This window comes from Odocoileus virginianus, chromosome 2 (assembly GCF_023699985.2).
Source record: "Odocoileus virginianus isolate 20LAN1187 ecotype Illinois chromosome 2, Ovbor_1.2, whole genome shotgun sequence".
NCBI lineage: Eukaryota > Metazoa > Chordata > Mammalia > Artiodactyla > Cervidae > Odocoileus > Odocoileus virginianus.
The window spans coordinates 10,316,612-10,327,923 of NC_069675.1; the positions used below are offsets into that span (position 1 = coordinate 10,316,612).

Consider the following 11,312-nt stretch of genomic DNA (forward strand, 5'->3'; position numbering starts at 1 on the left):
TCCAGTCCATTCACCTCCCAGGTATCTGAGTCCACTCCTCCCATTCCTGCTGCTGTTCAGGCCTTTAGTCTCTGGACCACTGCGACGGTCCCCGCTCTTCGCAGGGACCAATGATCTTTCTAAACCCAAATCTGAAAACGACTCCCCTGCTTAAAATCCTCCCCCGGCTCCCTCATGGAGCGAGAAGTCGAAGCTCCTCTGTTTAGCAGCAGGTTTTCTGGTGGAGAGTAGGAATGGGGGCGTTCCACCTAGAGCACCAGGGTCCTTGGGACGAGGGAAAGTCCGAGCACCGGCTTCTAGGCAGAGGCGGAAGGACCCACTGGGGGCGAGGGCTAGGAGGAAGAGGAAGCCAGGAGAAAGTCAGGGCAGACGGCGGGGCCCTGGGCGTCCTGGGCGTGCGGGGCGGCTCGCGGCCTCCGGACAGCAGGGGGCGGCCTCGGCCGTGGCGGCGGCGGCTCTGGTCCCGGACTCCGCGTCTTTTGGGCGACACGGCGACCTCGGACGGCGGGCCGCGTCGGCCGGGCATGGCGGCGTGGAGCCCGGCCGCGGCAGGGCCTCTGCTTCGCGGAACCCGCCGGGTGAGCGTGGACGGGGACCGAGCCACTCGCCCCCGGGCAGGAACTGCGCTGGGACCGCGGGGCGGGCCGGGGTTGGAGAGACGGCCCGCGGAGGGCGACGTGCCAGGCCAGGGGCTTCGCCTCCTTTCTCTCATTCATTGATTTGCTGGTTCATTCATTCAGTGGCCCCGGCTACGGGTACTGAGAGAAGTGTCAGGTCCGGCGCGTGCTGGGGGAGCTCCCCAGTGGTGGGGCGGGGGGCGGGGGGGGGGGGGGTTGAGGCCGAGGGGAACGGATACCTAAACAGTCGTAATACAGCAGGCACGGAAAAAGCAACGTCGGTTTACGGAGCCGAAGGCATGGGAGTCAGAGCCTGGAGTCGCGGAGTGCGTGCTGGTTCCTGTGACTGAGTCAGGACTCCGGAACGTCCTCCTGGCTTCTGTGACCTTGACCCTTTCCAAATCTCACACTCTTGGAGTTGAGAGCCAGTAGAGGGCACTCACCATACGTTCTCCTAATTTTTTCTCCCCCTTGCTGATTCATTCTTCCTTCACTCCATCCATTTCTTTTGCTTTCCTCTCACATTCTTCCTTCTCTTGGACCTGCCTCCCCCAAGCATGAAAGGCACTGCTGCTGGTGACTTTCATTATGGACAATCGACATTCCAGGGGTTTTGTCAGTAGATTGCTGGTTTAAAGGCCGCTGCCTGCAGATCAGCAGAGATGAGACTTTTCCCAAGGAGTCATAGTGCTAACCCCACTCTCACCCTTTAGTGACCGCTGCACTGCCTGCCACCTGGCTACCCTCTGCCTTTGCCCCAGCCCCACCCCCAGGGCACCGTTTTCAGAGGAGGCCTGCGGTCCACCCAGTCTTACCCAGGTCCACAACATAAGATTCTGTCCCTCTGAACAGCACTCAGTCTCCCTCCAGATCTTTCTCCTGACCTGCATTTCAGCTACCTGCTAGAATCAGGACTTCTTTGGGGGTGCCTAGTACATATGCCGGTTTTCTCTGGTGGCTCAGCCGGGAAACAGTCCGCCTGCAGTGTGGAAAACCTAGGTTCGATCCCTGGGTTGGGAAGATCCCCTGGAGGAGAGCATGGCAACCCACTCCAGTATTCTTGCCTGGAGAATCCTCAAGGCCAGAGGAGCCTGGTGGGCTACAGTCCATGGGGTCGCAAAGAGTCAGATACCACTGAGCAAATGACAGCATAATACATATGCCCTGAATTGTGTGGATATTTCCTCCTGCTCATTCATTCACCCATCACTCAAGTTCTCCTGAGGGCCTGCCCTGTGTCAGTTCTGGAAGACTGCAGTAGCAGGACAGACCCATGTCTTGGCCTCTAAGACCAATTGGTGAAAGAGTCAGTGCACATGGTATTTTAAAGAAGGTGTTCTGAGGTTCTATAACACAGGACCCTGCTCTAGGCCATCAGAAAAGGCCTGAGGATGGGCAAGACTGAGGGGGTGAAGGGATGGTAGCTTCAGCACCAGCATGTGGTGAACGGCACTCCACCCACCATCCTCCTCCAGCCAGGGAGCCTGGTACTACTCCCTTTTTAAAGGTACTCTTACGTGGGAATCTTTCCTGACTTGCTTCAAAAGGCACTGTTACATTGGCATCAAGAAGCCTGTGTAAAAAGTCCAAAATCTTTACCCTGACACTGAAGCCCTGCCATACTTTTTCTTTTATTCAATGTTTATTTTTACTTATTTGTTAGGCTGCACTGGGTCTTAGCTGAAGCATGCAGAATTTTTTATCTTTGCTGCAGCATACAGGAGCTTTAGTTGCAGCATGCAAACTCTTAGTTGCTGCATGTGGGATCTAGTTCCCCCACCAGGGATCGAACCCAGGCCCCCTCCATTGGAAGTGCAGAGTCTTAGCCACTGGATCTCCAGGGAAGTCCCTGCCATGCTATTTTCAGTCTCTCTTTTCAGCATGTGCTTAACCTAGCCAAGGGGCTGCTGAGATGATTTTCTGCATCTTCATCCCTAAGGGTTGAGACACATTCCCATCAGAAGCACTGGCTCCTTAGGGTAGCCACTGGGGGAGGGAAGAATGTTACTTCCAATGGTAAATAATCTAAAAATGTTCCTCTTTCAGGTCCTTTCACAGAATTCTGTTTCTTCTTTCCAGCAAGGATTGCAGAGAATAGCTGCCTTATAGCAGTAGGTCACAGGGTTATACCCACTGGAGAGAATGTGGAATGTTAATCAGGCCTAAAGGGTGGGTGCTGTTTGGTCCCATTAGCACATGGTCAGCGGCATGCCTGGCCTCTCCTAGTCTGCATCTTACTATGGGATCCAACCTTGGGCATATCACTTGGCACTTCAGGCACTTTACTAAAGCTGTCTTCATGATAGGGTCTCACTGTCGTGAAGAATAAACATCTGTTGAATTAACTTAGGGACCTTGTTATCTCTGGAGTCCAAGTTAGTTATTTACAATTCCACTCCTCCCTCAAAAAAACTTTATTCTGCATCCTGGGGAACTCCAATGGACATCTGATGCCACACAGTCCCCCCGATTTAGCCCAGGGCCCTGCCTCGCAGGGGAGGTCAGAGGGGCCTGCACAGTGACTCTCCTCTATTCTGCAGCAGCTTCCTCTTCTCCACTGGGCCCAGCGCACGTTTGCCTCACAGACTGAGGGGGAGCTCAAAGTGACCCAGATTCTCAAAGAAAAGTTTCCTCGAGCTACAGCTATCAAAGTCACTGACATTTCGGGTAAGGTTTGCTCTCATCTCTCCCACAGAATTTGGTAGGATTTTACTCGCCGGAGGGCAACAGGGCAGGGGACTGGTACTCACCACCAGTGGCTTCTCAGTGTGTGTGGGTTTTGAACAGATCGACCTTGGCCTCTCCTCCCAGAAGGGGTGGAGGTGGAAATGCAGAGACTTCAGCGGGGAACTCCGAGGGCTCAGGGTTGCCAACCTGGCCCGGCTCAGATTAGACTCCTCTCAGTCACCCTGGGGCTCAGCTCCAGTCTTTAGTGTGACTTTGAGATGAGCCAGACTTTAATTTCCCCACATTCTTCTGACACCCTAGAATGCCAGAGCTGGAACAGATTCCAGGAAGAATGAGTCCAGAGAAGCCAAAGAACTTGCCTGGCCCTTTACAGGGAGGCAGCAGCAGGACCAGGACCTAGGGAGACTGTTCTGAGCCCAGTGACCAGCCCTGGCCAGGCCCCACCTTTCTCGAATGGCCGCTGGGGCCTCAGAAGTTCAGGCTGACTCTGTATTAGGAGCAGGCTGGGCAATCAACGTCTGCCCCCATTAGACGGGAAAGATAAGGCCTTTATCCAGACACGCATGTGGACGAGTTGGTGATTCCCACACCCAGACAGTCTTTATCACTCTCCATTGCTCTCGGGCTCACTGGCTTCTCAGAACATAACATTTACAAGGATTAGGAGAAAGTTCAGAAAGTCCTTTTATCCTGGTCACTGTAGGAAATGAACCAATCTAAAGATCTGTCAGAATGGCAGGTTGAGTGAGCCCCCTGCAGGGGTCCCAGGGCAATGCTGAGGTCTTGATGTCACCAGTCCTGTACCTGCCACAGGCCCAGTTAGGGCAGAGCTGGAACTTGACCTCTGGTCTGGCTCTGCCTAGTCCTGGGTAGAGTGCAGAAAGGGGAGCAAGGCTGGGAACCTTGGTTTAGCCAAAACTTAGTCTCCTAGAACATATAAGAAAAGCTTAACAGAGCCTATTGAATGAATGGCACTTTCTTGCTGAATTGTTTCATGCTAGAGCAGCACATTTTATTTTTTTATTTATTTGTTTGTGTCAGGTTGCAACATGTGGGATCTAGTTAGCTGACCAGGGATCGAACCCAGGCCCCCGGGATAGGGAGCACAGAGTCTTAGCCACTGGACCACCAGGGAAGTCCTAGCAGCACATTTTCTTGTTGTCATTCATCAGCCCTAGCTCTCAAGCCACATGGAGACAAAGCTTGGTCCAGGGGTAGATGGGTCCAGACAAACTCTGCCTTGAGAGCTGTCCCTTACCGGCCACAGCCCAGGGGGAAACCCTTAATGCAGCTTGTAGAGCAGGGGTGCTGGAGAGCCCAGCTCTGTGATTAGCACATCTTCACTGTTCATTGTAATGCTGTGTCCATATCATTCAGCTTTCTGCTGAATGATAGCATTCAGATCTTCTCTCTCACACTTCCTTATTCCTTTACTTTAAGATATGACTGCACGTGGTTTTCAAGTCAGATTTTAATGTGTTTTTGCATTTTTAAAAATACCAATTGCTGGTCCTTTGGGAAGTGGGACATTGAAATTCAGTCCCTCCCATCTTCTTCCATGGCATTTGCTGGCTTAATAAAAGGAACTAGTAGGACAACTGACATTTCTTAGGCTTTGCATGTCTTGTGCCTTATCTTTCCTACCCTGGAAGCAGTAATGCTGGGGAATACAAGTGCTTTGCAGAAGGAAGAGCACATTTGGGATTGAGGCAGCCTGCCAGGGGGAGGGTGGGATCAGACTGTAAGCCATGATCATCTAACAATCTTAGCAGCTTTCTGCTGAATGATGACATTCAGAACTTCTTTGGATTGTGTAGTACTTATTCAAGGACATAAGGAACTGTGGTTGCTGTAACTTAATAACTGAAACGCTTTCAAATGACATTTATTTCAGGAGGCTGTGGGGCAATGTATGAAATTAAAATTGAATCAGAAGAATTTAAAGAGAAGAGAACTGTCCAGCAGCACCAGATGGTTAATCAGGTCAGTAGAGGCAGCAGTGCTGCTTTGTCACATCTCTGCATCTGAAAGGGCCTGCAAGTGGAGACAGCATTGTACTTCCCATCCTAGGAAAGCACAGTGCAGTACCACATCATGTGAACCGGACTCGGGATCTCAGAAAAACATAAACTGAAACTATCTGGGATTGTATTGTGGGCAAATACAAATTTTATTCAAAATTGAAAACAGGCCACCCAATAGTTATTTTATATTTCCCTGTATAGTACTACCAATGTTTACTGTTATTATTGCATATTGAATAGTGTTTGTAAACATAAGACAATAAAAGATACATGTTCTTGTAGATTTGAAGGTTTCATTTAAGCCTCTTTTAGGACTACTTTACAGGTGGGTAAATGGAGGCATGGCCTGATTGAGAGCTGCTCCAGCTGTTCCAGACCCAATGACAACAGCAGGGGGCTGGAACATCAGATTTAACCGGGTTGAGGCCCAGTGTATTCATGATCTATGCTTATTTCACTTGCAGTTTATACCAGCCTTGACCCTTGCACCTGTGTCTGTAAGCTCACCCCTCCATCAGTGTGTTTATCATTCTGGAAAATAGGACTTTGTAAACTAGTTTAACTTTTGTAAAGCACAGCTCTGGCCATGAAAGTCCAGTCCAGGTGTTCCAAACGACTCTTCCAGGCCTTTCCCACCTTCTTGGCATGGACCCTCCCTCTGGCCCCTGCCCATTGGTCTCTCCATGCTTCTGGCCCTTTGCCCGGATCAGACCTCCTGCCTGGGCTGCCCCTCCCTCACTTCTTTGCTAGGCTCAAATGCTACCTCCCCACCTGCCCAGCAGGGAGTAAATGCCCTCCACCCTCTGAATCCAGCCTTTCCTGCCTTGTGTCCTAGATACTTAGGTCCATGGATACTCTGGTTCCTTGTTGGATCCATCTTCAGATTCCCTGGCTGTGGGCACAGAAGGCTCTGGGGCATGCTGGTGGTCACTGGGCGGTCTGAGGTGCAACCGCAACCAGTTCTGTCCTCCAGAAGCACTGCCAGCCCCTTGTGACCCCAGGGATTGGAGCCAAGGTAGATGACAAGGCAAGAAGACCTGGCTGGCCCAGATCACCCCCAGCTGGTAGAACTTTGGGCTTTGTTATCAAAACTACTCAGGCTGCCTAGTGCAACTGGACTCCTAGGGGGTCTGTTAATTACAGCACATCCCCTGGCCTGAAGCCCTGGTCACAAGGATGTAGGTTCTGGAGTTAGACTGCCCGCATTTCAAATCTGGGCAGTGCTTCTTTCTTGTGACTGCGGTGTGACTTTGAGCAAGTTACGTAACCTCCCTTTGCCTCAGTTTCCTAATTTGTAACAGGGAGAGTAACAGGATTTGCCTCAAAGGGCTCTTTCATGGTAAAGTCATGTAAAGCACTGAGAAGAGTGTCTGCCACACGGTGAACCCTTCATCAATGTCAGCTGCCATCACCATCATCTTACCTGTAAGCATTGCGAGGAACCTGCACCAAGTCCAAGGGGCGTGACAGCACTTTCCTCCACTTGGGAGAATGTCATCTCTATCACCTTGCGCTCAAAGTTTCCTTTGGGCCCCTACTGAACACGTGCTCTCTCTGGGCCCATCCTTGCTGGAGAACCTTGCTCACTTGTCTGTCGTTGCCCTAGGAAGCTGACTGTGCAGGCCAGCCCTGTGTCTATTTTCTTTTTTCGTAAATTTTATTTTATATTGGAGCATAGTTGATAGAGGGAAAGGAGAGCTGGCCTGGGTTTGGTTATTATTTTACAGAGAAATTAAATGTTTAGTGCCTGAAAGACTTTCCATTTCAGAGAATTCATCTCCTGGTATTGGTGTACTTTTAACCTGGAGCAGCTACGCAGCCAGGCTCACAACCACTGGAGCGGGGTTGGCAGGGCAGGAAGGCCTGAGCCTGACCTCTGGCCCCTTCAGGCCCTGGAGCTTATCTCCTGGTGCTGCAGGGACTAAATATCTAATTTGATTGTGGTTCCTCATTTACACTTGGGCCCTGACATCATTTGTAGCCTTAAACAAATCTCCTAATTTACAACTTTATTCTGATCTAGAGTAAAATTGGGGAATTGGTGCTGGTGAGCATGGTTTTATTTTTTAAAATATTTTTACATGAAGCTACATATATTTTTTCTTTTATTCAAGTAATTTTTAAAAATTTTGCCCATGCTGCTCAGCTTGCGAAATCTCAAGTTCCCCAACCGGGGGTTGAACCCAGGCCTCTGTTGCGAAAGTGCTGAATCTTAACTACTAAACTACTTAACTACTAAACCAGGGAGCTCCCAGTGTGGGCGGTTTTTTTAAAATATAATTTTGTTTCATTTATTTATTTTTGGCTAAGCTGGGCCTTGGCTGCTGAAAGGGCTTTTCTCTAGTCGTGGAGAGCGGGGGCTTCTCTTGTGCAGCAAGGCTCCAGGCTTCATGGGGTTCAGCAGTTGCGGTTCTCAGGCCCTAGAGCTCAGGCTCAGTAGTTACATGCATGGGCTCCGTTGCTCCGCAGCGTGTGGGACCTTCCTGCATCAGGGATCAAACCCACATCTCCTGCGTGGGCAGGCGGATTCTTTACCACCGGGCCACCAGGGAAGCCTCCTCGGTGTGGTTTTAAAGAACAGCTGTTCTTTGCTCAAAAAGCAAAACACAAAGAGCAGCCTAAAAGTTCTTCACTGGGGCAGCCTAGAAAGTTAGAATGCATATAATGGAACACTGTGCTGACACAGAAAAGAATGAGGCTGTGCTCTATGCCTGAAACAGAAAGATCCTGTGTTAGGGGAAAACAGTGTAGAACAGTGTTTGAAATGCTATCATTTGTGGCTTAAAAAGGTAGTGCAGTGGAATATATATTCATATTAGCTTGAACATGCATTTTCTTAAATTCTCACAAAGATACACATGGAAGTAACAATAGTTTTATATTTGGGAGGGAGGTGGAAACTGGGGGACACCTGTGGGAGGGAGACTTAAGGACATGCCTTTTTATGCCTTTTGATTTTTGAACCAACTTAAATAGCGATTCCAAGAAAAGTGTTTTCCAAAAAAAAAAAGGTAAAGATTGTTTAAAGAAAGAGTGTGTGCAATGTGTCCTACAGAGATAAAGCTATTAATATATAAAAATATTCCAGTAGAGACTCACTGTAATCAGTGTCAAATACAAAACAATGATGATGCTCTTCTGCTTCCTTAGGCACTAAAAGAAGAAATCAAAGGTATGCATGGATTGCGGATATTTACCTCTGTCCCCAAACACTGACCATACTCTTGCTGCGTTGCTGCTGCTGCAAAAACTTTGGATGAATCTTACTACCACCATTCTTTCCTCAGCATATGACAAAAAGTTTATCTATTTTGTTCATAGACATTTCCATATTGTAATTATAAAAGAATATGGTATCTATTTAGATATTAAATTAAAGGCAACAGATAAGTAAAATTTTTTTCATTACAAAATATTTACTGAATCCTGCTCTGTGCCTAGGCAGCATTCTTAACATGGGGATAATGTAATTAATAGACGCAGACCAAGAAAGACTATATGAAATTTTTGAAGGGTCATGAGTAATACTTTTAGTTCCTTTATTTCAGAAACATGTCCTTTTATTCAAAGTGGTCTTGTCTTTTGAACAGTTCTGTCCTGATGCTAGAGGCAGAATGGAGTGCAAGCTTCCTTGTCAAGAAACTTTGTTTTTTCTTCTCCTCTATGAAACTGCTCAGGTCCCTTAATCTTACCGAAAAGAAAGGAAAGACTCTTTTGTTTTGCTCCTCCCTTAGTTTACCTACTGCCTTTCCCTTTCCCTCCAAACTTCTTACCAGAATGATACTGGACCCTCAAGTTTCTTACTTCCTGGAGTGGACTCTGAGGAGTGTTGGCTGCCTGGGTCAGGGTCTTCTTCCAGTCTGAAGATCCCGCACCCTTTGCACCCTGGTGGAAGGTTGAGCCCACCTGCCATAACAGAAGCTGAAAAGCCTTGCTTTCCTAGCTCCCTGGCAAACAAGGCACAGACAGATGATCTAGACTCAGCCAATCGGATGGATCTGCCTTGAGCTCTGCACTGGGAGCAAGTGACGCTGTGAAGCAGGGGCGGTGGCTTGTCTATTTTGGCAGCCGCGGCAGCCATGTCCAGTGTTCTGGGAGCTGTCTGTGTCATCGGCCACCATCTCCGGAGTCCATGGTGGTAGTCACACTGTCTGCAGCATGATTTGGGCTTTGTCTTCCTCTTCCAGTCCATTTTCAGAAGCCGCTTCGTCAGTGTTCCCAGAAATTCTACGATTATCCCCATGTCCTTTCACTAAATTCTTTTCTGCTCACACTGGCCTAGTCAGTGTCTGATGCTTACAAACCAGAGCCCTGATGGGTTCACCTGCCCTGCACAGGGCGTGCAGCTCCTGCCCTCCTGCTCCCGCCTCCCCGCTGGAGAGCTGAGAAATCACATCCACTGCCACTCAATCCTCCACGTGACCTGTCACCATGGCGATGGGAGGTTGACCATGGGATGGTTGACTCCTTCCTGAAACTCCTCTGTGTGTTCCATGGAACTGACCACCAGAGAAATCATTGGTCACTATTAGTTCTTACGATTCCTCTTACCTCCCTAAGAAATAAAAGTATGTAGGTAAGACAACTTTGGGCTCTGGAGCAGCTCAAATTCTAAATATTCTGTTCACATACTGTGCCCTCATTTTTTGGTTTAAAATTGTTCTCTAACCCCACAGTATAGGGGAGGGATTGGTGTCCTGCCAAGGCAGAACTGACTTTTACAGGGAATAGATTCATTCAGTTCTATCAGAGTTGATAAGAAAGGATAAAAGAGAACTCCTAAGATCCCAAGGCACCCCTGAAAGAGCTACACACCCTGGAGGACAGCTTTCAGGTGGTGTAGTGAGGAAACACCTAGGTCCCGGAGACAAGAAGAAGGCAGGGGTGGGTGGGGGAGAACAGAGAGAACACAGAATTAGATACACGTTGATTACTTGTGTGGAGCCTAATTATCCTCTTGAGGGTGGGCTGGACACAGTGATCTGCTTCTAAAGAACAGATTAAAGTGGAAGTGACAGTGTGCAGCTGCAGAGACCAGGTCATAAAAGGCACTGTGGCCTCCTCCTCGCTCTCTTGGACAGCTTTGCTCTGGGGGAAGGCAGCTGCCATATTGTGAGGACACTCAAGCAGCCTGTGGAGAGGTCCAGGTGATGAGGAACGAGGAGTCTCCAGCAGTCAGTGAAGTAGGCCTGCCAGCGGTCCCAGATGACACCTTGACTGCAGACAGCCAGAACTACTCAGCTAGGCTACTCCTCAATTGCTGACTGATGGAAACTGTGAGATAATGTTTGTTGTTTCCAACTATAACGTTCTGGGATAAACTTTTATGCAGCAATAGATAACTGATACACATGTGCATTACTAGGACAACATGGGATTACACATATTAAAGGAAGGGCTATAAAGCCAAACTGCAGAAAGGACAGGGCTACAGCTAAGTGTCAGGACCACCGCCAGCACCACCTGGGGCTCCTCGCCTCTCCTGTCCGCTCTCTGCAGGTCTGCCTTATTCTCTCACTGTCAATCGGCATTCACCACATGCTGTCAGTATACAACAGACTATACCGCCAGTAGCTCCTAATATCTTAATGTGTAACTCATGAAAAGGGCAGGAGGAGGCAATGGAACCCCACTCCAGTACTCTTGCCTGGAAAATCCCATGGGCAGAGGAGCCTGGTAAACTGCACTCCATGGGGTCGCTAGGAGTCGGACACGACTGAGCGACTTCACTTTCCCTTTTCACTCTCATGCGTTGGAGAAGGAAATGGCAACCCACTCCAGTGTTCTTGCCTGGAGAATCCCAGGGACGGGGGAGCCTGGTGGGCTGCCGTCTATGGGGTCACACAGGGTCGGACACAACTGAAGCGACTTAGCAGCAGCAGCATGAGAAAGACAGACTTTCCTTCCAACTTCTGCTTCAAAGGAGGCTGGGAGGGCCTCCAATCAGGAGCCACCTGGACTAACCAGCGGGAGTCCAGGCGTT

General features: G+C 49.3%; 1 protein-coding gene across 2 annotated transcripts; it reads left to right on the forward strand.

The window, feature by feature from the left end:
- The first annotated feature begins 470 nt into the window (after positions 1-470).
- Positions 471-8,744, forward strand: BOLA3 (bolA family member 3). 2 transcript variants are annotated; one of them, XM_020895970.2, is made up of 4 exons: positions 471-578; positions 3,161-3,284; positions 5,200-5,288; positions 8,480-8,744. In XM_020895970.2, the coding sequence occupies exons 1-4, from the start codon at positions 525-527 to the stop codon at positions 8,543-8,545; spliced, it is 333 nt and encodes a 110-aa protein (XP_020751629.1). In that variant the 5' UTR covers positions 471-524; the 3' UTR covers positions 8,546-8,744. The 2 variants fall into 2 exon arrangements, with proteins under 2 accessions (XP_020751629.1, XP_020751620.1); XM_020895961.2 differs by having other exon boundaries at positions 472-578; positions 3,158-3,284.
- Positions 8,745-11,312: the final 2,568 nt, after the last annotated feature.